This window comes from Saccopteryx bilineata, chromosome 1 (assembly GCF_036850765.1).
Source record: "Saccopteryx bilineata isolate mSacBil1 chromosome 1, mSacBil1_pri_phased_curated, whole genome shotgun sequence".
Taxonomy (NCBI): domain Eukaryota; kingdom Metazoa; phylum Chordata; class Mammalia; order Chiroptera; family Emballonuridae; genus Saccopteryx; species Saccopteryx bilineata.
In genome coordinates this window covers 87748639-87775178 of record NC_089490.1, presented here as the reverse complement: position 1 = coordinate 87775178, position 26540 = coordinate 87748639, and the positions used below count along the sequence as shown (strand labels likewise).

Genomic DNA, 26540 nt, shown 5'->3' with positions numbered 1-26540 from the left:
AGCAGCCAAGATGGCGGAGTGTTGAGTGAGAGGCCAGTTTGTGCAGTTTGACGCTGGAGAAAGAAGGAGATGGGGAACAGAGGTGAATAAGTCTGGTGAGCTAGAAACCTTTGATTCTAGGAAACTCGGATAAGTCAGTAGCTTTGTGAGCACTGAATGTGAGTGAGTTTTGGAGCCCAGTGTATATTTTTACTTGCCCGCCGGGTGCAAGCTAGGATTAAAGATTATGGCCCACCAGTTTGTGGCTCCGTTGTTTCTTTACTGACTGTCTGAATCCAATGCGAACCTGCATGGGCCAGGCTGCTGTGATAGTGGCACTGGCTGCTGGCTTCACAGTGTTCTTTACCAGTCAGTGGGCTTAATAACCCCTGTTCTTCTGATCTCATAGGATTCATGTGAGCATGTATGGCCCATAAGTCAGTGCTGGCCAAAGTCAAGACCTGGCAAACACAAAAACATGTTGGCTGGGAACACCATGGTACACTCTGGGAGCTGAAGTTCAGGTGTCCCTTGAATGTAGGGCAAATGGTAGGCAGTGTGGGGTTATGCCAGAGATCTTGATTCTCTAATTTTTACTTTCCATTATTTCTCCCTTCCCTCCCTCCTTCCACTGAACACCTACTATGTGCTGGGTGCGGGGAAAGTGGTATAGGCTGGTGGTCTAGTTACCAACCTGCACAAGCCTGAGTCATCACAGAGCTGGTTCCCCACAGATGATCTGCTGTTTCCAGCCTCTCAGGTTCCTTTCCATTAGCTACATCTTAAATTACATTTTAAGAAAGCCCCCGTGGGCCCCTTGAAAAGATTGAGGAAACACCCTATTTTTATCAGCAACACACAGATATCATCTCCTGGGAGGGATATTTCCTGGAAAGATGTTAAATCTCAGTCATCGATGTTTTTTTTTGTTTTTTGTTTTTTTAGCTCCGAGCTTCTTTTCTGATCTTGTCCTTCAGGTTATTTGTTTGACAAGCTGGCATGGGGAGCCATGGGCTGGGTACGGGGGACCCAGCTGGGACTCTGAACTAGCCCTGGCTCTGAGGAGCGGGGACATGACTGAGGTACCCTAACAGAGGTGCAGTGGGACACAAGGCAGGAGAGTTCCAGGCTGCCCCGGGGTAGGGTCTGGGAAGCCGGGGAGGGTGCTCCAGGGAGAAGGTCTGGCTGGAAACACCATGGTACACTCTGGGAGCTGGAGAAGTTCAGGTGTCCCTTGAATATAGGGCAAGTGGTGGGCAGTGTGGGGTTTTGCCAGAGAGCTTCCAGAGCCCCCTACAGCCTGGGCTTTCTCCGGCAGGAGGTGAGTCCAAGGAGGGGTTGAAGTAGGCATCATGTGGTTCTTGGGCAAGTGTGACCCAAGGCAGCCAATGAGGCTGTGATATAAGACTAGCTGACACTATTTGTTTCAGACTTGTGCCAGGTTCTGTTCTAAGCACTGTTCCATACAAGAACACTTTCATTCTCCCCACCCCCATGTGGGATGAGTTCAGTGACTTGCCCGAGGTCACGTGGTGCACTAGCAACAGAGCTGGGATTGGAACCCAGGCTCCATCTCTAACCACTGGGAAACAGTGCCCCCATGCTGGCCCCATCCCATGTGCTTCCATGTGTGTTGTGCTTACTGACCATCTGGGGGGTGCTCAGGAGCCAGAAGGCAGCCTGGCCTGATGACTGATGAGGTGGGTGGGGGTTGCAGAGTTCCTGGATCCCCCACTGCATGGCCATGTGACCTGGGCTCTTTCTGAAGCTCAGCTTCCTCATCTGCAGTGGGCTCCATAATCCCTCCGCAGGAGGGGGTATAAAGCGCTCTGCACAGGCACATAGTGAGTGCTCAGGAGACCCCTCTGAATCAGCCAGGACTCTGAGGTATCAGTGGCAGAAACCCAGTGCAAATGGGCCCCAAGCCCCAAAGGGAATGGACTGGCTCACAGAATTGGGAAGTACAGAGGGTGGATTTGGGCTTCAGGTACAGCTGGAGGGAGTGGTCAGACCATATGGTCAGGATCCTGCCTCTCTCCAGCTCTGGCCTCAGCCTTCCTTTGTGTTGGCAGAATTCTCAGGCCACCACAGAGGCAAGATGGCCATTAGCACCTCCGGGTTCCCAGGCAGTGGCTTAGCCAGGGAGGGCACCTCTTCCCTGCTGTGCCAGCTCAAGGGCTGAGTCCACCTGAGGTCACATGCGCATCCTGAGCCAGTCTTGGATGGCATCTCTGGGTTGACCAGGCCAGAGTCTCTGGGCCTCCCCTGGGATCCAGGGGGACTGGGAGTAAGGGAGGAGGCTCCTCGGCAGAAATAAGTGGGGCTTTATCCTGAAGAATGAATGTCTACCCTCCAGCCCCACCCAGCACAGCCATACCCCAGTCCCTCTCTCCAGATGACACATGAGAACTGGGTGCAGCCACTCTCCCCCTGGGGTGATGTCAGGACAAAAGTGCTAGCTTCACAGTGAAAGTGATTATCTAATTAGGTGCTCGGGAGCTCACAGGAAGTAGTGGGGATTTTGTTGATTTTTTAAAAGAATTTTAGCACTGAAGCTATGTGATAAAGTAACTATGTAATTAAGAATTAATTTCTTACTCCTGCAAGTAATGTCTTACTTGGGCTTGAAGGAAGTCAGCTCGATGGGTATTCACCCACAGTGGCCCCTCTTCACCTTCTCTTTACTGGGGATGGGACACTCCCACTGCTCACATCCAGGTGGGCAGAAGAGGAAGTGGGTGGAAGAGGGTAAGAGAGCGCCTGTCACAAGCGCTACTCCTGCTACTAGATTCCCTGAGTGCCCACTGTGTGCGGTGGGGCTGGTGCCAGGGCTAAGTCTGAAGAGGAGAAAGGTGCTAAGCCAGTATTCAACCAGTCTGTGGATAATACCACAGCCTTGTGCCCTCACTGGTTCAATTCTGGGGCCACATGGTCTCTTGGTGGTTCCAGTGGGCTGGCACCCCCATTGCCCACAGCACTCTCCTTCTCATGGACAGCCCCTCACTAACTTTCCTCCCTTCCACCTCCCTCACTGTACTTCCTGAGATCACCTCCGGGATAAACTGCTGCTCACAAGGCCCTGGCTCAGGGGCTGTTCTGGGGGAGCCCAGACTAGATAGGGCATGGAAAGAGCTGGAGCGTAGAGAGGCAATCAGCCCGGGGGGTAGGGGGGCCTGGGCAAGGCTTCATGGTCAGGCGGCCCGGAAAGAAGGGTGAGAGTGAGGAGAAAAGGCATTGTGCAGAGAATGGGAGCCGAGAGGGGTGTGTTTGAGGAGCTCAGAGGGCCTGGGATGCCTGGAGTAGGAGCAGGATTGAGGGGAGGGTACAGGCAGATTGGTGGGCCTCGAAGGCTCTGGCCAGGTACTTGATCTTTGATCTGAGGGCAATGAGGGGGATGTCGAAAGTTCAACTTGAGGAGTGATACAGCTAGATTTGAGTTTTAGGAGGTTTTCTTATGCTGAGGATGGGTGGAGGAGACAGAAATGAGTCAGGAGGCTGCTGCAGTGGTCAAGAGAGAGGGACTTGGACTTGGGCAGGGTGTAGCTGTGGGCAGACTGGTCCACACTGGGCCTGTTGGTGCATGGAGTCACTCTCAAGATGGTGTACTTCCCAGGGCAGAGAGTGAAACCCACAGTTCTTACCTCCCAGCAACATGCTGTACCCATCCCTCCCGTCCTTGTCCGGGGTACCCTCTTCCTCTCAGAGAAGAATGGGAATTCCTGGAGTTTTCATTGTGCACCTATCATGGGCTCTTTATCACTGAATGTATTTGTATCCAGTCTTGTTTCCTGACAGGAGAGGCAGCTGCAGCAAACAACCCCCACAAAGTTCATAGAATATGAAACAGCGTTAGGACCTGGGAGAAATGTTTAGGCAAATGGATTCTCTGGAAGGACCCACAATGCCAAGATCTTTCATGCTGCTAAGAACTCATCACATTTCCCCTTTTGAATTGACTTCCAGGAAGCTCAGACAGAGCTAAGATCTTACACTAAATTCTCCAAGAAATTTCTCTTGGGGACTTTTTAGTGGGGACCCTGAAGGCTGCAACTGATGAGGTCTTGGGAATTTTTGCAGAATGTGTGTTCTCACACTGAAGACCCGGAGAGTCAGATCAGGGATGAAGAGCAGGGGCCATGGTGGGTGTTCCTAACTTAATCAAGAACCAATAGTTCCAGACTGTGGACCATGGGTTTTGTGAGGGTTCTGTAAGGAGGAATGTGGAGCCCGTGCAGCAGTGTGTAATGAGGAGTCAGAGACCAGACAGGATTGTCCCGACGGCTCTCAGAGTATCTGGGCACTGGGTGGCTTGTGATCATGGTCTGCTCTGGTCCAGCAGAGCATGAAGAGGATTGAGGTGGGATCCAATAATGCGAGGGTTTCAAACAAGTTAACGCAGGCTGAGAACGAGAACGGTGCCTGGCAGGCAGCAGGCCTTCAAAAGCCATTTGCTTTTTTCTGTCTAATCATCCTCTATGAAGCATGTATTTGTTTTTATTGTGAGATTTCACGGGGCTGGGAACCAATCCTGGTCTTGCACCTGCTGGCGCTCAGTAGGTGAGCCCTGGGGCCCCTGGAATAGCACTAGGGTGGGTTCCATCTGGCATGGGCTGGGTACCCTACCTCCAGCACATCCAGCCAAGCATCAGCTGAGCCTGGGTGGCCCAGCTCTTCCCGGGGCCTGGTGCTGCCTCCGGAGGCAGGATGGAGAGAGCCAGGGCAGGAGGAAGAGGGCTGCATTCATGGGGGTGAAGTGTGGGGCCTGGCTGGAGCTGAGCCTGGCAGCCTGCGATGGGGTGATGCGGTGTGTGTGTGTGTGTGTGCACGCGCGCGTGCCTGTGTGCACATCAGTGTGAGAGTGCCTGTTTGTGTGCCCATATGTGCCACCCCCACAGCGCCTTAGTCACACATATTTCCTTGGCTGCCTGGAGAGCCTTTTCTACAAAATATGAAAATGACAGTTTGGCTCAACCATGGGTGGAATCCTCATATGATACAATTCCACTGCCTCAATGCCCCCTTCTCAGATCACCCTCTGCCCTCACTCACTGCCCCCACCACCACCTCAACCTTCCCCTTCTCTGCCTGCCTGCTGCCCCTGGAACCCCTGGCCCCTTCCCTCCCTCCTTTCCTCCTCCTTTGATCCCCTAGCTCTGTCTCTAGTTCTAGGTCTTCGTCATTTTTTTGGTCACGCCCCCTCATCTGAATTTGGGCTCTGGTAGGAGTGTGTGTTAATGAGGGTGTCTATGGAGTGAGTGTGTGTATGTGCACCAATGGTTGTGTGTAGGTGTGTGACTGTGTGTGTGTGTGTGTGTAAGGAGGAAACAGAGAGAGGGAGAAAGAGAGATAGGGAGAGAGAACAGAGCCAGAGCCTGTGCCCCAGAAAGCTGGGGGATGGATGAGGCATTTCAGGCAAAGGAAGCTTTCAATCAATTACTCTTCAAGCAGCGGGAGGGAGTGGCGGCTTTACAACAACCGGACAGGTTTGCGTGGTGTGTAGAGAAAACCTTCATTTCCCGCTGATGGCGGTGACAGGTGGAGCTGGCAGCAGTGCTGGACCCCTGGGGTGCGGGGTGGGAGGCTGGGGGGAAGGGTTTGGTGAATGGGACACAGGGGTCAGGCTAGGGCTGCAGGTCTGCGTCAGTGGGGGATGGAGGGCCATGTAGTGACTGAGCAGGTAGGATCTAGTGGAGGGTACGGAACCACAGCGGGAACCTCAGACATCTGCCTCCTGTGGAGATCTGGGAAGCCATCCTGGAGGAGGCACACTGTGACCAGGGAGCTGCAGGGCTGGTAGACCATGGAGTGGGAGGGCGGACCTGTTTGGTGAGGCCCTGAGGAAGAGAACTCTGCAGTAGTGAGGGCTCCAGTGTTGTTTTTGCCTTTGAGTCTCTCCCCTGCCTGAGTGGGTACTGAGGAAGGTAGGGCTGTGTCTGAGTCATTCTTGAGTTTGTTTTCACCCACAATGGCTTGGTTCAGTGTGGACAGTGGTGTGGAAAACTTCCAGGACTCCAGGGGCAACTGCATGGAACCTTAAAACATTAATAGGTTTCAGTGGACAGAGATGAGGATTGTGATGTCCAGTTGCAATCTGGGGTCAGTCTGGGGATCTCAGCTCCTCAGTCCCCCTCTGAGGAATGAAGCTGACCCTTCGTCTATTTCAGAGGCTGCTCTAGAAGTGGGGGCAGGAGCCACCTGGCCCAGTGCTAGCACAAAGTGGGGACCCGGGGACTCTGCTCTTCCATTCCCTTTGCCCCCAACAACTACTGATCCTCAGGACAGTCTAAGAGGATGGTGTCACCAGCCCTCTGCTCACAGAGGAGGAGACAGTCCAAGGCCACACAGCAGACTGAGGCGCAGCCCGGATTCCGACCTCCTTTCCCCACTTACCCCTCCAGGCAGGTGTGGGCATATACAGGTGGGCGTTGGTGGCCAGAGACCTCTGCGCTCTGGTCTGTGGCCCCGCTTGTCCTCCTGTACCATCCCTCACTCTCTTCTCCTTTCTCCACAGGATGGTGGAGTACTCACTGGACCTTCAGAACATCAACCTGTCGGCCATCCGCACTGTGCGTGTCCTGCGGCCTCTGAAAGCTATCAACCGTGTGCCCAGTGAGTTGGTGCCCCGCCCCCATCCCTGGCCCACAGAGACGCCCGTTCACCCAGGGAAGACTGACCAGCAGCTTTCAGTGCTAGGTGTGGGACCCCTTGGCAACTGGACAGATGTTGGCCCTGCTCCCACAGGGCTCATAGGTCAGTTTTTGGGCCTGAAGACCCTGGAGGGTGGCCTTGATGCCTCTGAGTCCCCTAAAATCTTGGATTGCAGCATACTGGGGAACCTGGCTTTTCCAAAAAAGGTTCTTTGAGGAGAGGTATATGTCATAGTGACAAAGTGTGAAAAGAAGCTGCTTAGTTCAAGGGAGGACATTGTACAGCTTTTCACCAAGGAGGGGACCCCCAGACTCCCTCACTTGTGCTAAGTGACTTAGAACTTGAGCTCTGTCACCCACCCACCTGTGAAGGGCGTGCACATGTAGGGGTGTGTGTGCACATGTGAGGGGTGGGCATGTGAGGTGGTATGCACATATGGATATGTGTGCACATGTGAAGGTGTGTGTACATGTGGGGGTTTGTGTGCACATGTGAGGGGTATACAGATGTGGAGGTGTGTGCACATGAGAGGGTGTGTGTGTACATGTGCACATATAGTGTATACATATATGAAGAGTGGGCATGTGAAGCAGTGTGCACATATAAGGGTATTTGTACACATGTGAGGGTATCTGTGTACATGTGGGGTGTGCACAAGTGAGGGGTGGGCATGTGAGGTGGTGTGAGCGTGTGTGCACACGTGCACATGTGACACATGTGCAATAAGGGGTGTGTGGACATGTGTGTCCCCCCTTCCTCTGTCTCCCGCTGTATAGGAGTTCATTAGATGTCTCCTGGCTGTGGTGGTCACTTGCAAATCCCTGGGGCCAGCCTGTCTCATTCTCTGGAGAAGGGCAGGCTGGGCCCTGTGCTTCTTCCTGGAGGTTCCAATTTTGGAGGCTGCAAGGACCAGTGAGCCCAGAGAGGAGTTCGGGTCCTTCCTCAGGGGTCTCCTCCCTGCTAATAGGCAGCGCTGGGAGGCCTGGGTGGCCCGAGTCGGGAGTGCCTCTTTCCACTCTGAGTTGGTTCCATCTCTCCGCTGACAAATGAATCTTGCTCTCAGAACCTCACGTGGGAAGTCCTGGGAGCACGAACCCTCTGGATCCAAAATATAAAAAATTCCCTCCCTCCCCTGACTTAGAAATGCCCCATTGCTTCTTCTGGAAAGGGGCCTTGAGATAAATTCATATTCTTGAGTAACTTAAGTCACAGGAGTCTCGGGCCGTTAAGAGCAGGTCCATTGATCCGCCTTGCCATTTACAGGAGGGACAGCTTCGTACCCGGGTTCCCTGCCCTCTGCCCAGAGTCACCAGGGAATGAGTGACATGAGGGACACGGGCTCTCTGATGTGCTTCCTAGAGAGGTTTGGTTGGTTGTCTCCTTTTTTCCCAGATGTTCCCTTGAAATATTCCACATCCTCCGCTATATTGTTAGAGCTGCTTCTACCCTGAGACTCATTCTTTTCAACAATAGCCCGTGTATTTCTTTTCTTTTTGGGGGGGATTTTTCTTTTTTGTTGACCTTATTGGGGTTACATTGGTTAATAAAAGTATACAGGCCTCAGGTGTACAATTCTGTAACACATCATCCGTATATTGTATTGTGTGCTCACCACCCCAATCCCATAGCTTTCAAGTTTGCCACTAGATGGCAGGCTGGAGAGTTGGGAATAAAGCAAAGTCAAATTATAGGTTATTAGTTACAAAGCTGTGGAGAGTGAGGTGGCTGCCTGCCATTTAGAAAGTAGTTTAAAAACACGACCAACCAGGAAGAATCAGTTGGGTTGTCAGGGAATGCAAGTTGTGGTTTTCAGCTCTGCCAGGAAGCATGCTGTGTGACCCGCGAAGTCCCTTAGTGTCTCTGGGCCTCAGTTCCCCACTTGCACAAAGCAGGAGGAAGGACTTCATTAGATGTGTGGTTTTAAATTTTGTCCAGGATGCGGGGGGGGGGGGGCTGGAAGTCATGGGGCTGTTTATAAAACCCCATAAAATATGTCTCTCCAACCCACCCCTGCAGGTCTCTGTCCTGGCCAGTCAACCACTAATGGAGAAATTAAAGGAGAAAGGATGGAGGGGAAGCTTTGGGAGGGAGGAAGGATGCAGACTTTGAGTTAGGAGGTGGTTGCTTGCTGTGTGACCTTTCATAAGTCACTAGCTTTTTCTGGGCATTGGCAAAATGGAGCTGGGTTATCCCTAAAAATGCCCCCTTCTGGCATTAGCTGACTCCAGGGCTCACCTGACCTATACACCCTTAAGCCTGCGCAGTGCCTCCCAGAGCCTACTGGCCAAGCCATTTAAATATGAAAGTGGATTTTTTTCCCCTCCAGTGAGAAACTAGGGCAGCCACTGCTAAGGCCTGAGCCAGCTGAGTCTGAGCTGCTGGCCCACATGTGCACCCGGCCACAGCACACCCCCAGCCCAGGCTGGAGGGGGGAGGTCCTGAGGCCTGGGGAATTCAGGGGCAGCAGGGGAGATGCTGAGCCTGGCCTAGGCCACTGCTCATCCCCACTTCCCCAGACCCCCATCCAGCCACAACCCCTGGTTCAGCAAGAATCATTTCCATGCAGTGGCCGCTGGGCTGGGCCTTGGATGGGGTGGTGCAGGGAGGCAGAAAGCGAGCTCTCGGGGCAGGGCCCACAGACAAGGCAGCAAAGCTGACAGTGCTTCGGGAAAGGCCACCATCAGTCTCCAGCTGCAGAACCAGGAACTGGAGATTTGCTCTGAACTGACAGGCACAGGGTCTCATCCCTCCACTTGCCTGCTGTGAGATCCTGTGCAAGCCACGCTTCTTTCTGGGCTTTCAGTTCTCCTACGATAAAATGGGGTTAATAATAACAATTTCCATATGGTTTTGTAAGGATGAACTACCATAATGTTTGTAAAGAGCTTAGAGGAGAGCTTCGTATGCAGTAAGTGGTTAATCACTGCTAATGTTAGGAAGAGGGGCTAGGAGATTGAGGAGGCAGGCTGGTGGCATCAGGACGTCTTTGCAGAATCTGGTATTGGAAGACGCTCGCCTAGCACACAGAGGGTTGGGAAGGTGTTCTCACCAGACAACCCACATATGCAAAGTGGAGAGGAGGAGCCAGCCAGGGAACAGTGTGGCTGGGCAGGGGACTGCAAGCGGGTAGAGCGGGAGGTGACTTCCCAAATCTTCCAGAGAAGTACCAATAATGATAAATGGCTACAATTTAGCAGGTGCTTACAACAAATCCATCACAATGCCTTACACAGGTGGTAGTATTTCATCTTCACAACAGCCGTAGGATATTGGCCTACTTTACAGATGGAGAAACTGAGGCAGAGGGAGCTTGAGTAATCCACCAAAGCCGCACAGCTGGCCAGGGGCAGAGTGAGCATTTGAACCTGTGCTTGCACAATTCGAGGGCTTTTTACTCCTTTTCATGACCTCCTTTCTCTCTTTTTAAGGTGTAGGCACCCCAGCCACCCACCTGTCTGCAGGGCATCAAGTAGGACCCCTGTCCACATCCAGGGTCAATACAGAAAGGCCCCATAGGCTGAAATGATGCCCTCCAGGACCCCTCTGAATGCCTGTCACTGTAAGGATGCAGAGTTCTCATGGTACCGGGTCCTATGCAACCTGAATGGGATGAGTCAGGGCAGGAGGCAGGCTAGTATAGTGGCCAGCACAGAGCACGGCCTTGGTCCTGTGTTAATTAGCTGCAGGGCCTGGGTAAAGATTCTTCTCTTGCTTTGGTCCCTGTCTGCACAATGGGGATGGCACCCAGCAACTCCATGTGGGTTAGACTGCACTGCCAGGTGGAAAACAGGTGCCCCACGAACTGTCGCATCCCAGCTTTCCTCACAAGGAAGGACCCCAGTGACAGGACTGTAGCATCCAGGGAAGTTAGACCAGGGTTTGTGTCTAGGATCTTGTCCAGTACCTTGGCTCCATCTCTAATGCCTCAATTTCTCCAGCCATCCATTTCTAGACCATGAGGCAGCAAACTGTGCCCAGTGAAGGTGTTGATGCTGCACATCGATGTTGTGTGAGTCTCATACTTCTGAGATTGGGGAATTAGCCTTGTTGAGAACCACAGACTCTTAGAATCATCCAGCTGTAGAATCTTAGACTCTTGGTTTTAGAAGAAGTCTCAGAACGGTTTGGTCCTAGAGGCGCAGGGTTTTTGATTGCCTGTCAATTGAGGGCCCTGGACTTGTGGCCGGCTCTGGGCCCTTCCAGCCCAGGCCCGCTCTGGCTCTTCCTGCGAGGTCCATGCAGGACCCGGCCAGCAGTGCTGAGGATGGAGGAGCAAGGCTCTGGGGCTTCTTCTTGGACTCTATCTTGTGGGCTTTCTGTTGGAAGGAAGTTCGGAGACTCACTTTGAAACAGAGCTTGATGAAAATCTCCATGTTTTCACTTAGAGTGTGTGTTTACTTGGAACCTGGGGAGGGGGGGGGGTGGAGCTGAAGGAGGCTCTGATCCCAGGCACAACTTGGACTTCAGGGCTGTCTGTTCTTAGCACCCACAAGAGGTGCCCACGCCACCCTGTGGGAGAGATGCCTCGCTGCTCCCCTGGGGATGGAAAGAGGTGGGGAGAGAGGAGGGAAGATGGAGTGAAGGGGCCTGATTTCCCCCTGGGGATCAGCCTTCTTTGAAGAGATGGAGGTGGGAGAACATCTGGTGAGAACCTGACTCAGGAACAGGAAAAAGCAGCCAGGACTGTGAAAGAAGAAATGATGGGAGGTGGGTGCAAGGTAAAGACAGACCCCCCCCACCTCCCAGGGTCACATTTACTCTACAAATCGGCATGGGTGAATGACTCCCAGGTGGGATAGCAGATCAAGAGAGTGGGCCACTATGTATTCATTCATTTATTCATCCATCCATCCATCCATCCATCCATCCATCCATCCATTTATCCGAAGGAGCATCCACTGAGGGGCCACTGGGCTAGGCTCTGGGTCAAATGTGGGGTCATGAAGAAGATGCAGATGCAGCCCCTTCTCTGCAGGCAGCCATGTGAGCCAGGCGCTGTGGCCCGTGGGAGATGTGCGCTCTAATGGAGGCAGCAGGGGCCAAGGGGAACGGCCCCATGTACTTTGAGGAGACTTCATAGAAGAGTGGGCACAGGATGTTTGAAAAGTGGGTAGATTCCTGTGACTCAGTGGGTGTGGGGACCTTCAGTGGGACACAGGCCCAACCCACACCCCAGGACATGAGCATGGTGGTCTTGGGAAGGAACCCAAGGCCTCTCCTGGGACGGAGGGTGAAGGAGTTGCACGCTCCTTGGCTGGGTTTTGTTTCCTATCTCAGGAATGGGCACTGAGGCCCCTCATCAGCATATAGGTGCCCCCAGCTGAGCTGGGACAGTAGTGTGTCCCCAGGCTAGCTTGAATGTTGCCTGGCCCGCCCTAGGCACCCACCGTGTCCCTGATTAATTGGCTTTGGAAGTGACAGAAGCAGCAGATGGCCTTTCCTGGTCACTCAGCACCCTCCACTCACCTGGCCAGACCAGAGACAGAGGGGAGCACCTGGCCAGGCTGCAGCCCTGGCCCCTCTTGCCCTCGGCCTGACTCCCCTCCTCTTGGCTGCAGGCTGTGCCCGGCAGAGGCTGTTGCGAGTCCTGCTGTTTCTACATGAGCTGGCTTGGCAGAGTGTCTGTGCTAATCTGGGCTGACAGCTCCTGTCTGCGGAGGGCACCCCGGACCTCCAGGGAGATGCCTCTCAGGAAGCACACCCGCCATCTCCTCCAAGGTCCCTTACTATCACCAAAGAGTTCCCTTGCCTGGCTGCTGCCCAACTTCCTTTGAACAAAGGGTCCTGTCTAGGGGTCGCCTATTAAAAGGGGTGAAAAGGTTGAGCAGCTCCATCACTTTGCTCATCTGTTTCCTCCTAGTTCTATTTTTTTTAGGGGAGAGCGGGGAGATAGTGAGGCAGACTCTCGCATGTGCCCCAATGGGATCCACCCGGCAACTCTATCTGGGGCCAATGCTTGAGTACTAAGCTATTTTTAGCACCTGAGACTGACACACTTGGACCAGAGCTATCAGTGCCCGGCCCATGCCACTAGCTGCAGGAGGGGAAGAGGGAGAGAAGAGGGAGAGGGTGGGGTGGGAGAAGCAGATGGTCGCTTCTCATGTGTGCCCTGACTGGGAATCGAACCCAGGGCATCTATATGCCGCGCTGATGCTCTATCTACTGAGTCACCAGCCAGGGCCAGTTTATGACTTTTAAATACCATCCAGAGACTGTCTCTACCTTGGTGCCACCCACATGGTGCTCCAGGCCACATTCCTCTCTCCTGATCCCGAGATCATACAAAATGACTGTGCATGGATATATACCAGGTGCCTCATCTGTCCAAATGGAGCCCCATCTCCAGTGATGGCCGCTCCATGCCTCTGGCCTTGAGCCCTGAACCTTGGAGATGTCTCAACTCCTCTCTTGCTTCTATGCCCCACATCCCATCCTTCTTCTCAACTTTCAAAATATCTCCAGAATTTAGCTATACCCCTCCCCCTACTTTCACTGCCTTCATCATCAGGATTCAAGCCAGATGTGCATTATCATGATGGCTGGTGGGTGATGGATGGAACAGGCTGGGCAGGACTGAGAAGAGCAGATGGACGGACAGCCCAGTCTCTACCCTGGAGAGTCACAGAGGAAGCCCAGCATCTGACCTGGACAATCTCAGCAAGGAAGGCATGGGTTTGGGGCCGCATCTCTCCTGGATTCCATCCTCAGTGCTTCCCATTTCTGTCCCGGGGGAAGGCAGGAGCTGCCGTCAGGAGGCAGCCAACCATGTGACCAGTGTCATGATCCTGGCCCTGGAGCCCACAAGCCTGGCCCTCTTTCCAGAGATGAGAGTGCACATGTCAGGGTCACACGCAGGCATGTGTGCACGATCCCACGAGTGTTATCTCCTGACAGGTCACCCCAGTCCCTTCTCACCTGCAGCTGTGGTGATCATTTCAAGCTCCTCAGATCTCTTTTCTCTTCTGCTCATGACATTGGAGAATGAAAGGCAGAGTCCTCATGCTGACCTTCCCCCCCTTGCTCGCTCCCCTCCAGTCTCACTGGCTTTCTCATTTTTCCTCGACTGTGTCTGGCTCACTCTTATCCCTGGGCCTTTGCCCTGGCTATTCCCTCTGCCTGGAGAGCTCTTCCCCAGGTGTGCATGCAGCTGGCTCCCTCACCTCCTTCGAGTCTCTGCTCTATGTCTTCTTGCCAGGAAGGTCCTTCTTGGCCCCCATTTTATGCCAAACTGACCCCTGACCCAAACCTGGCACTCCTTACTTCTTCTCCTTTTCCACTTTTTGTTTTAAAGTGCTCAGCAGCCAACAAACAGGGAAATGTACTTACTTACTTGTTTGTTGTTTTCTTCCTGTCTCTCCTTACTACCAGGACTGTCTGCTTCATGAGAGCAGGTGGCTGTGTTGTTGTTTTTTTTTAATCTGCTGTATCCCTAGGGTCTAGAATAGTGTCTGACACATAGTAGGTACTCACTAAATATTTGTATAATGGATCTATTCACTCACCCATCGCTCCTTTATTTATTCAAGCTGCCATCCTCAGAGACTACTCTGTGCCAGGCCCTGGGCTGGATTGGGGGATGAGGATCACCCCTCCTGGGCCTGCTTTAGGATGCTCCTGGTTTATTTGGGAGGCAGAGCTGTGAACCAACAAAGGCCAGAAGTATAATGAATGCTGTGATGGGGGGAGGGGACTGAGGAAGCTCATTGCGGGGGCACCAGCCTAGCCTGGGGACCAGAAAAGGTGACCACTCAGCTAGAGTCTTAAAAAGGAGAAATGGCCTTCCGAGCATGTTTATGGACTTGGAAGTGACCCAGAACCACAATGGGAAGTGGGTCAGTCTGGCTGGGTCACACCAACACAGACCTCCGCCTGCCTTGGAAATGGGCCTAGAATTGCCCCGAGGCAACATAATAGTAACAGGAACTCTTTCTTATGTCAGAGAGTTGGGGAGGCAGGGTAGGTGGGAAGCAGAATGTGTGCAAAGGTGGGGAGTGGAGGTGGTGCTAGGGGCATCTGCCAGCCTAGTTGGAGCTGCAGGTTCAGTATGGCAAGATGGACACAGGGAGTTAGGCTGGGGCCAGATTGTGGGGCCTGTGAGCGGGGAGTGGGCAGGTGGGATAAGCATTTGTACTTTCCTGTTGTGGGGGTGGTGGGTTGCTGACAGCTTCTGACTTCAGGGGGGCTCCCCCTTCTGAGGTGTCCTTGCCCCTTGTTATTCCTGAGAGCCTGGCTGGACAGGACCCACTGTCCTCTATTTCTATAGATGAGGCCACTGGGGCTCAGAGAGGGCAAGATCTGCCTTGAAACTACCCAGCCAGGACTGAGACCCAGGTTTTCTGTCTTGGGTTGACGCTCCAGGTGCTCACTAGGGTAGGGGCTGCACTGGATGTCCTGGGGACTCCAGTGTCCTCTTTCTCTTCTTGGCTGGAGGAAGCAGGGACCTCAGTCGCACTCATGGAGTTGTCTGCAGACTGTCCGTATCAGGCCCATCTGGCTTGTACACTAGGCTGAAGGCCAGAAACATCACTAAGAGCAGAATTAAGTAAGCTCCAGGAGGGCTTCATGGCTACTGGGGGGTGAGAATCAGAGAAGGCTGCCTGGAGAAGGAGGTCTTGGTTGTGGGAAGATGTGGAGGGTGATGAGTGGTCTGAAGTAGGTGGTGACAGGTCTTGAAGGCAGCCTCCCTGTTTCTGTCTCTCTTTCCATCTCTGTTCTGTCTCCATTTTCTCTGTCTCTCTCTGTTTCACTTTCTCTTTCTCTGTCTTTCTGTATCTCTCTCCTCACTCTGCCTCCATCTCCAATGCCCAGTGCCAGAGGACTGAGGGCAGAGCAGAACCATTCGACTTGCCTGGGCTAATTACTTGGCTTTGGGCATAAAAGGAGGATTAGCCAGGGTCTCTCAGGGTCCTCCCTGACTCCCTAATTCCATGGCTCCCTGTCCCCGGCACAGAGGTAATGAACTTGTTGCTTAGTCCCTAATTAGCTAATTATGCCTTGACTGCATGGCCCTGGGACTCCCTGGGCCCCAGGGAAGAGCTCAGCTCAATAGAGGGAGGTGGGAGTGAGGAGGGATCCAGTTGCCATTCAGGGAAGTCAGGCAGGCAGGTTTTCAGGAGCCTTTCAGAATTTTAATATCCTGGAGAACAAGGGAAATGTAATTAATTGAGCAACAAAGGCTGGGCTCGGGGGAGCAGCCAGGCGGGGATTGTACTGAGCCACCTCCTCGCCTCCCTGGGCCTTTCTGATCCAGCCCCTTGCAGCTGCTGCCTGGCCCTGTGCTGCCTCCGGCCCCTGTCCTGGCCTCCAGGAGTCCCCCTCTTGTTTAAATCCCAGAGCCCAGGAAGACTCGCCTGCTTAGAAATCTGCTGACTGGCCTCCCCAACCAGTGACCTAGCACACAGAGCCCCACACTCCTTAGACCCCTCCTTCCCCTGGTGCACTCTCTGAATGGTCACACCTCTGTGCCTTTGCCATAACTCCTGTCATGTGGAAAGCCCAGCTCAAGTCAGCCCCTCTGGGAATGTGCCCAGAACTGCCCCACTCCCAGGCATGGTCCTTTCCCCCCAACACGGCAGTTCCCTGACCTCCTGCTGCTAGACTACAAGTTCGGAGGGGGTGAAAAATGGGATTTGTTTGTTCTTGCCCCCCCCACCCCCAGGTAGCCAGTACTGCACCTGGCATGCAGCACTATTGATAAGTGTTTGAGAAATGAATGAATGGTGGGACACCGGAAAGGCCTGTGATGACTTCCTTTACACTCAGATGGATTATAGGGCTCTTGTTGTCCCTCCTCTCAACGTCCCCTGGCTACTCTTGCTGGGGCACATGTGGGGAGCTGAGGTGTTGGGCCCTCACTTACCATGCCCTGTTCTCAACTGCCTGCAAGGGAGCCCCGTGCCTCTCCTGAGAGGGGACTGACCTAATTCTGTGGGGAGAGAGCATGGGGGTGGGCATTAATTATTGATTTAGAACCCACTCCACACAAAGCTCATGATGCAAATCCGAAATAATCACCCTTGTTAATAACCACCTCAGCATCAACCCTGGGATAAATAAAAATTTAGACAGGGCCATTGTTCTCCTTGTCACCACCTTTCCATCCTCCCCTCTCTTATCTTCCACTCTCTCCCCAAGACTTGTCACTTCATGCATTCATGAGCAGTCATTCAACAATGTTGTTCTGGGCCAGGACCTGCTGGGTTCTGGGAGCATGGAGGGGACTCAGACACAGGCCCTGAACCCAGAGGCTTACAGCTCAGTGGAAGAGACAGGAGCATAATCAGATAGCTATACACCAGGGCTAGAAGAAGACCAGTTGTTGATGGGGCCTTCACGGTGTGCAGGATGTACCTGGCAGCCAGGGCTAGGTCAGAGGTGCTGAGATTATGCAGAGCAGAAGAGAGAACGAGAAACTCTACATGGGATGGAACGAGAAATAGTCTGGGAAGGCTTCACAGAAAGAAAGAGCTTCAGCTGGGCTGTGGTGGCTGAGTAGGAGTTTTCCAGACACAGGAGAGATGGAAGAGAGAGAGAATAGGATGAGTGATAGCAAGGAGGTGTGAAATCCTGTCGTATGTTTAGGGAACTTCAAATGATTTGGAATTGCATAGGGTGCAAATTGGTGAGAGAGAGGGAGAGAGAGATGAATCTAGAGAGGTAGTCAGTGCTGGATCTCATAAGACCTTAGGGGGTGTACAAGCAAGGGTGCGTATCTGCCTTTGACTCTCTTCGGGGCCAGCATGGACCTTTTCTCGGAAAAATTTACGCATCATACCTGCATCTTTTACAGCAATTTCGTAAGGTTCACGAACCACCATCCAGGGACTACCCCACAGCTTCCGTAGGTGATAGGAACTTGAGATTCTTATGCATGGTAGTCCAGATCTGTGTTCTGGAGTGGCTGTTGTCAGGACTCAGCCCCTCTCTGTCATGAGCTCTGTATTTCCTGGGCTGGCTTCAACATCAGGCAGGCACTGTCCTCCCTAGGCTTCTAGATGGTCCTAGAAGCTCCAGGTTTAACTCCTCCCAGCTTGTAAACTCTGCAGAAAGAGAGCATTTTCTTCCCTCTAATTCCAGCGGAAGTCTCAGGGCTAATCCTCAATGGTCCTGGCTGGGGTCACTTGCCCATCCAGGACCAATCCCTGGGGCTGAGGGAACAGAAAATGCTGACTGGCCAGGCCTAGGTCATGTGATCTCTATGTCAGCCCACCCAAACCACAGGGACTGGAGTTGGGGAATGATGCTGTTTTCACAAGACTGGGGAAGGTGGCTGGGCAAAAATCACAAAGGGTTCCCACCTGTCTGGGGCTTGCCCTCCTATGGGTTCTCCAGCGATCAGAGAGGCTGGATTCCATGCGTGGAGTCAAGAATGGATCACATACTAAAGTCATTGCAGTGGATGGTATCACCCAGACCTGGGAGAGCAAGTCAACTTCACAGGTGGGAGATGGGTAGGGAGGGCTGAGCTGTGGAGAGAGGAAAAGCATGGAGGGTGTGGATGGGTCAGCCCAGGGCAGGGCAGGGTGGAAGGGAAGGATGGGGAAACAGATGTGAAGACTAAATATGTAGAGTGGAGCTGGAATCTAGGTGTATTCTTCATTTTCTCTGGAGTTTGGGAGCCCCAGGGTTAGCTGAAGGTTGAGTGTGGCCCTTGAGGTGGGGACTTTTGCAGGGTGGCTATTGTCTTCTTGGGCCCCTTTGCTGAAGGGCCTTCTCCTCTGAGAGGGAAAGGGCCTGGCTCAAGGTCCTACAGGCCAGCAGGACAGGATTTGAATCAGGAAATCAGAGGCTGTGTGCTTTCTACAGGCTTTTTCTTCCTACCTACCAGGTTTCAGGATGTCAGCCCTCCGGGATGTGACTAACAGATTCTTCTCTCCTCCCCATGCCTGCCTGAACCCCCTCTCAGGTCTCTGGGTCGCCCTTCCTGGGGGCTTCTGTCTCCATTCCCTTTTCCCCATTCTTTCCCCTTTTTGCTGCCGGCTTGGCTGGTTCATTGCAGCTCTTTCTTTTTTTCTTCTTTCTTTCTTTCTTTCTTTCTTTCTTTCTTTCTTTCTTTCTTTCTTTCTTTTTCTTTCTATCTTTCTTTCCTTTTCTCTTCTTTATTTTTTATGAGAGATAGAGAGAGAGACAGACAGGAAGGGAGAGAGATGAGAAGCATCAACTCATAGTTGCATCACTTTAGTTGTTCATTGATTGCTTTCTCATATGTGCTTTGACTGAGGGGCTCAAGCTGAGCCAATGACCCCCTTGCTTAAGGCAGCAACCATGGACTCAAGCCAGCAACCTTGGGCTTCAAGCCAGTGACCTTTGGGCTCAAGCCAGTGACCTTGGGATCATGTCAATAATCCCGCATTCAAGCTGGAGAGCCTGCACTCAAGCTGGATGAGCCTGCGCTTAAGCTAGTGACCTTAGAGGTTTGAACCTGAGACCTCAGCGTTTCAGGTTGATGCTCTAACCACTGCATCACTACTGGTCAGGCTGAAGCCGTTTCTCAGGAAGGCAAAGGGCCTCTTCTCCTGACATCAAGCCATATATGAGTATGAGTTACTTGCTGGCCATGTGTCTTGTGTAGGTGACTCTGTCTGATTCCATCATGCAGTGGGCTGGGTCACGGGTGATTTTGACTGGTACTGGTGTGTCCTGGCATGCTCAGGGACCTTTGACTGCCCTGGAGATGAAGGGCATTTAGGACACGTTCATTAGGCACCTGCTATGCCCATCCTGGTTGGGTGCTGGGCATAGTGAGCTGAGCCAGCCTTGGTCCCAGGCCCTGGATACTGAAAAGAGTGCTAGGCTTAGTGTCAGGACACCTGGTTTAAGTCCAGACTCTGCCATTTTCTAGCTGTGTGACCTGAACAAGTAGCTTCAGTTCTATGAACCTCTAGTTGGCTCTTCTATAAAACAGGGATAATATTACCAGCCTCACAGAGTTGTCATGAAGACTGAAGGAGGTCATATTTGTGTATTATTCAGAAGAGTGCTTGGCACATAAAAGGTGCTCCATAAATGCCTGCTTATTCATCCACAATCTAGTGGAAGTGCAGTGGGGCCCAGAGCCATTTCCATGGCCTCTGGGTGGAGGGGCAGATACCAAGGAGAATGTTTCTCTGGTGGCCACAGAACAGGCTGGGAACAGTAAGGAGCCCTGGGCCACGTGTCTCTGCCTCCCCTCTCCCTGCCCCTCTCTCTGTTTCTCTAACCCTGGTCACCTCCCCCTCTTTGGGCCCTCTGCTCCCTGTCTGACAGTCCCTCCTCCCTCTGCATCCCAGGTATGCGGATCCTGGTGAACCTGCTCCTGGACACGCTGCCCATGCTGGGGAACGTCCTCCTGCTCTGCTTCTTCGTCTTCTTCATCTTTGGCATCATCGGCGTGCAGCTCTGGGCAGGCCTGCTGCGTAACCGCTGCTTCCTGGAGGAGAATTTCACCATGTGAGTCAGGCCCTGCCACCCAGGTGGCCCTTGGCCAGCTTGACCTTGGGCACCTGTGGTGCTGAATATTTCAGGGCTAGGGAGGTCTCTCCTTTGAGCACCTGGTCCCAATCCTTGTTCCCAGGGGTGCAGCGAGATCAAGGGATGTGCCAAGGTGAGTTGGTGATGTTTCTCTCCTGAGTGGCTGGACGCTGACATGAGCACACAACACCTCCGAGCTCTCAAAATTGTTATACACAAAGTCCCGGTGCAAACTAGGCCCTTAGATACCCATTCAGCTCCTAGTGACTCTTACTTAGAGTCTTACACAGTTTTTAACTTGGTAATTGGGAGTCGGGGCTAACAGAATGGAAGCAGCAGACTACAGTCGACCCTTGAACAACATATGTTTGAACTGCACTAGTCCACTTACACGCAGGTTTTACAATAAATATATTGGGGAATTCTTTGGAGATTTGCAACAATTTGAAAAAACTTGCAGATGAACCTCAGGATTTTTAAAACAATGTGTTTTTTTTCCTCCAACTTACTGTAGTATACAACATAAAATATATGCTAAGCAACCGTTTATGTTATTATTGGTAAGGCTTCCAGTCAACAGTAGGCTATTGATAATTAAGTTTTTGGGGAATCAAAAGTTTTATGTGGGTTTTCCACTGCACAATCTCTGTGCTGTTTAAGGATTCACTGTTGAATTGTTCACTGTCAGATAGGAGAGCAAAGGCAGTTAAGACCCAAGAAATGATGCTGACAGGGAGAAAGCAGATAGAAAACTTCAAAAGCAGATGTGGAACCTGGTTCTCTAATCACAGCACAAACATTTCTTCCTGTTAGTGACTCTGAGTCATCAAGGAAAGGTCAACTCACATATGGCTCTCTCTGTCTAAAACCAGGGGGTGGCTACTCCTCAGACACGACTGTCAGGAGTTGTTTAAACAGAAATCAAGCTTTGGCTTTTGGAGGTGCTGGGTTGAATTGTCTGAGAAATTTGACACCTACAGAGTCCCAGCAGTGAGGGATCAGCCACATCTCTAGCATTAATGCAGATGTGTCTGCAGATGAGTGTATGTTCATTGTCAGATGCATTAGTGCATCTCTGCGCCTGCGGTGTGCCGGGCCTGGGGGAGACACTAGGGAAGCACTTCCATTCATCCTCTCACTCGACAAATGCACCCAAGTGGCTGCTCCCACCATGCCTGTGACCAAGTAGATGGTGGAGTTCCTGCCCTTGGTGAGCACCCAGGCAGGGTGCTGGTCGCAGGTGCCTCCACTGAGTGGCTTTCACGGACCAGGGATGGATGCAGGAGGCCTGGGGACACTGTATAGGGGGGGCTGAATCCCTCATGACCTGTTGGTTGTAAAGATGGAGCTAAACCAGAACCAGGGTTAAGGTTGGGGAAGGGGCTGTGTGGGAACAGTGGGTCCTGTTGGGGGAGGGTGCCTATACTTGTGTCAGTCATCCAGAAAGCAGGACCTGAGTCAGGGCCTGGGATGGCAGGAGAGGGCACTGCTTCTCCTGGCCTGGTTTTCAAAGATAGAGACGTGTAGGTATGAACTCTCAGCTTTGGGCGTTCTCAAGACACATCCAGGCCCTTCTGTCCCCTGTGGATCTGTCCCTGGGTCACTCCGTAGCCACCTCTTCCCATCATCCCAGTCCAGCTCCAGCATTGCCTCCTCCTGGAGACCTTCTCTCACCGCCCGCACCAGACAGTCATGCATGAACCTGCTTGATTTTCTTCTTGACACTATCTCTGTCTGAAATGACCTCGCTTGTGAGCTTATTTACCTGGTTGTTGGGTATATCTCTAGACCAATTTATTTATGTTTATTTACTTGGTTAGCCATGTAGTGTTCCTGTGTGATGGGAAATCCAAACTGAGTCTAAGAGAGAAGAAGAATCTTGCTCCAGGGCGAGCTTGGCCAAGTCAGAGCTAGAATCAGAACCTGGGTTCCTCCGACTATTGACTAACCCATGAGAGTGCTCAAAGCATCCCTCCAGGTGCATAAGCCCCTGGGGAGAACAGAGATGGTGAGTTTGAAGGTTTTCAATGAACGCACAATCAGGACAATGTCGTCCAGCTAAGAAGTGACTGGGCCCAAAATCTGAGCATGTTTGGTGTTCTCTGCACAGCACCTGCTCCCTTCTTCCAGATTTTGTCTGGATGTGAACATGCATATACACTGCTGTTTACATCCCCGACTGGTTTTTACACTGTAAATTGCTTTGGCAGTGCATCCTGAGCATGTTTCACATCTGTATTTCTCATTCCACAGGTGAACCACAGTTTGTCTGGCCAGCCCCTTTTGAGGGACCTTGAATGGTCTTCAAGTTTCTACTCTTACATACAATTAATAATGAGAAATTTACATTTTTTTCTTTTGATACCGAGTCTTCAGGAAGTTTATTTGTGTTTATGGTGTGAGGTAGGGATCTATTTGTATTATTTTCCACATGGATAGCAATTGTGCCAACACCATTTATTGTTTAGTCCTCATTCCCCATAGATCTGAAAAACCATCTCTGTAATATACTAAGTTCTTTTTTATACGTGGGTTTGTCCCTGTGTACTGTGATGTTCCATGAATCTTTCTGTTCTGGTTACAATACCACTGGATTAACAATTGTAGTTGTATTTTGTTGTCTTGTAGGGCTCAACTCCACTCATATTTCTTGTTTTAAAAAATTGTCTTGGCTTCGGCTAAGTGGTAGAGCATCAGCCCAGCATGTGGAAGTCCCAGGTTCAGTTCCTGGCTGGGGCACATAGGAGAAGTGCCCATCTGCTTCTCCATTCTTCCCCCTCTCCTTTCTCTCTTTCTCTCTCTCTGTCTCTCTCTCTCTTTCTCTCTCTCACCTTCTCACAGACAAGGCTCCATTGGAGCAAAGTTGGCCTGGGTGCTGAGGATGGCTCCATGGCCTCCATTTCAAGCACTAGAATGGCTCCAGTTGCAATGGAGCAGCACCTCAGATGAGCAGAGCACCGCCCCCTAGTGGGCATGCTGGGTGGATCCCAGTCGAGCGCATGGGGAGTCTGTCTCTCTGCCTCCCTGCTTCTCACTTCAGAAAAATACCCCCCCCCCAAATTTTTTTTGACTGTTCTCTCATCTAGATAAATCCCAGAACCAACTGGCCAGGTTCCACAGACAAAATCATGTTGAGATTTTGATTGGGATACCATTGAATCATAGATTAACCCTGTAGGAGGGTAGGATGGGGATTGTTATCTCTGCTTTACAGATGAGGAAATCGAAACCCAGAGAGGGAAAGCACCCACTCCAAAGTCCTGTACATAGGAAGGTTAGATCAGTAAAATTCAGCATCAGTTTATTGAGCACCTACTCTGAACTGACCAAATAGTGTGTGGGGCTTGGGATGCTGAGACCCAGTCCTTCTCCTAAAAGAGCCCAGCCTCCCAGGGAAGTTGGGTGCATATGTCCCAAGAGCAATAGTGGAGGCATATGCAGGGCAAGGTCTGGCCACAGGGGGCTCAGGATCAGCCCTGCTTGATCCTGGGGAAGCTCCCTCAGGGAAGCCTCCTGGTGGGAGTGACTCTTGAGCTGACCACAGTGGTTCTGGGGGTGTTTTTGTGACCATGTCAGAGGAGGGGAAACGTGTCCCAGGCAGTGGGAACAGCATGTGCAAAGGCTTAGAGTCAATGGCAGTGACCTCTTCCCTTCTCTTTTACCCACCATCACATCTGGACAGACAAGGGGATGTGGCCCTGCCCCCCTACTACCAGCCGGAGGAGGACGACGAGATGCCCTTCATTTGCTCCCTTTCGGGGGACAATGGCATCATGGGCTGCCACGAGATCCCTCCGCTCAAGGAACGGGGCCGTGAGTGCTGCCTGTCCAAGGATGATATCTATGACTTCGGGGTGGGGCGCCAGGACCTCAATGCCAGTGGGCTCTGTGTCAACTGGAACCGCTACTACAACGTGTGCCGCACGGGCAGCGCCAACCCCCACAAGGGCGCCATCAACTTTGACAATATTGGCTATGCCTGGATTGTCATCTTCCAGGTGAGGCCACTCAGGCTGGGTACCCACACCCCTGCTGGGGCCTGGGGGGCTGAGGCTTGTGAGAGGGGCTGGAGTCAGCAGCTTCGCCTGCCAAGCAGTGCTCTGTGCTAGACATCTGCTACCACTTTCATTGAAATCTGCCCAACTTGCTGGTACAATAGGTATTCTCATGCCCACATTACAGACAGAGCAACTGAAGTTCAAAGAAAGGGCTGTAGGACCTTGGGTGCATCGCTTGATGTCTCTGCACCTCAGTTTTCACATCTCTAAAGTGGATAACAGTTCCCCTCCACTTTGAGTGGCTGAGAACAATGAGCCGATGATGTGAGCAGAGCAGTCACCCAGTGTGCAGTGAGTGCTCTGTCAGGACCACCTTCCCGCTGTCCTGCTGTCGTCAGAAGGAAGAAGGGGCAGGAGGAGAGGGTGGTGGCGAGAAGCCCCTGAGGAGGCAGGTTGTGTGTGTCCCTACTGAGGTGGCTGCTCTCCTCACTCTGCTCTGGGGAGCGGCAGGGTCACAGAATCCAGAGCTTTCAGGCGTGATGGTGCCAGCCTGGCAGCTGCATTCTGGGACCTCCGGCCAGGGAGGGTGGGTGGGCTTCCCAGGGGCTCTTGCTTTGTGCATTTTCCAGAAATGAACAAGACAGCAGTGCTGGGGAGGGCCCTGTGCCAAAGCTGCTTCACCTCCTTCTCTGGGAAGGAAGGTGTGGGGACATTCACACGAGCCTCATCACTGCCATACTCCCAGGCGTGGCTAAGCTGCAGCACAGCCCTGCTAGGTGGGCCTGTTAGCCTCACACACTGGAGAGAAGGAGCTGAGGTGTGGAGCAGCAGCTGGAGCCCAGGAAGCCCTCCTTCAGGCTTCCAGTCTTGGTGTGGTAGACTGGAAAAGGGGTGGGTGCTGGAGTGACAGGGACTAGGTCAAGTCTTTGTTCCACTCTGGCTGTGTGACCTTGGGCAAGTGCCCTCACCTCTCTGAACTTGTTTCTTCACTTGTATAATGAGCATGTGGATGCTGTCCTGTATAAGATGTAGTGTATGTAAAGCATCCTAGCACACAGTAGGGCCTTGTCTGGGGCACTACTTTTGCTGCCTGCCTTTCCTGAGAATCAGCCTGGCTTAGGCCCTCTCTCCCTGTCTGTCCTGTCCTGGCTGCAGGTGATCACTCTGGAAGGCTGGGTGGAGATCATGTACTACGTGATGGATGCCCACTCTTTCTACAACTTCATCTATTTTATCCTGCTTATCATAGTAAGTGTCAGAGAAGCTGAGCCTCTCTGGGCAAGCTCAAGGACCCATGGATAAGGGGACAGAGTTAGGGGGGGAGGGAGTTAGTAGTTCCAGGGAACTCCTCAGAGCCAGAACAACTGGGTGGGAGAGAGCAGGAGGGACAATTTTTTTTTTTTTTGTATTTTTCTGAAGCTAGAAACGGGGAGAGACAGTCAGACAGACTCCCGCATGCGCCCGACCGGGATCCACCCGGCACGCCCACCAAGGGGCAACGCTCTGCCCACCACGGGGCGATGCTCTGCCCCTCCGGGGTGTCGCTCTGTTGCGACCAGAGCCACTTTAGTGCCTGGGGCAGAGGCCAAGGAGCCATCCCCAGCGCCCGGGCCATCTTTGCTCCAGTGGAGCCTCGGCTGCGGGAAGGGAAGAGAGAGACAGAGAGGAAGGAGAGGGGGAGGAGTGGAGAAGCAGATGGGCGCTTCTCCTGTGTGCCCTGGCCGGGAATCGAACCTGGGACTTCTGCATGCCAGGCCGACGCTCTACCACTGAGCCAACCGGCCAGGGCCAGGAGGGACAATTTTTTAAATGCATCCCAGCAGCTATGATAGAAGGGACTCATTAGGGGAAGCTGCTGGAAGCATCCATCACTTCCGATTGTCTTCATTTCTCATTTTCCGGCATTTGAGTCCACCCTGTGGCTCCCACTCCTGTTTCTCTGTCTTGTCGTCCCTGGGAATACATGCTTTTCCTTGACCTGAGACAGGTGCAGCCCCAGAATGAAAGCTTCTCCAGCTTCTCCCTTTTTCCCCGGGGCAGGGAGACGAGAGGCTCTGAAACGGAGGCTGGGGCTGCTTCCCAAGCAGAGTTTGGAGAGGAGACCAAGCCTGTTGTGACTGTGGAGCTCCCTGAAACTCTGGGAGGGACCCCAACTCTCAGGCAGCCCTGCCTTGTGGGGGGTGACCTGGAGATGGAAGCTGGGCTCCACCTGCCTCACAGAGCATCTCCCCCACACAGTCTCCCTAGAACAAGCTCATCCACCATGTCATGCCTGACTGCAGCTGCAGCCACCATCCCCACAGTCCCCAAATGTCAAGGTGATTCACTCCTGAGAGAGTCCCCGCCGGCTCCCGGCTGCTGTGAGCTGGCTTCTCTGGCTTCCTGGTGGTGGGAGAGGGCATGCCTGGCCCTCTGGGACAACACCTCACCCTGGCCTGGTGGGACCTTGACCTGGGGGTTTAGGAC

The 26540-nt window shown here is 52.7% G+C and overlaps 1 protein-coding gene across 3 annotated transcripts in view; it reads left to right on the top strand.

Moving 5' to 3' along the window:
• The window catches only part of CACNA1I (calcium voltage-gated channel subunit alpha1 I), a 107354-nt gene that overhangs the window by 42156 nt on the left and 38658 nt on the right, over window positions 1-26540 (top strand). For all 3 annotated transcript variants that reach the window (XM_066257479.1, XM_066257469.1, XM_066257459.1), the window contains 4 exons: window positions 6491-6588; window positions 19896-20055; window positions 23759-24074; window positions 25230-25322. In XM_066257479.1, the coding sequence (XP_066113576.1) occupies window positions 6491-6588; window positions 19896-20055; window positions 23759-24074; window positions 25230-25322 (667 nt within the window). The remainder of the gene's footprint in view (window positions 1-6490; window positions 6589-19895; window positions 20056-23758; window positions 24075-25229; window positions 25323-26540) is intronic.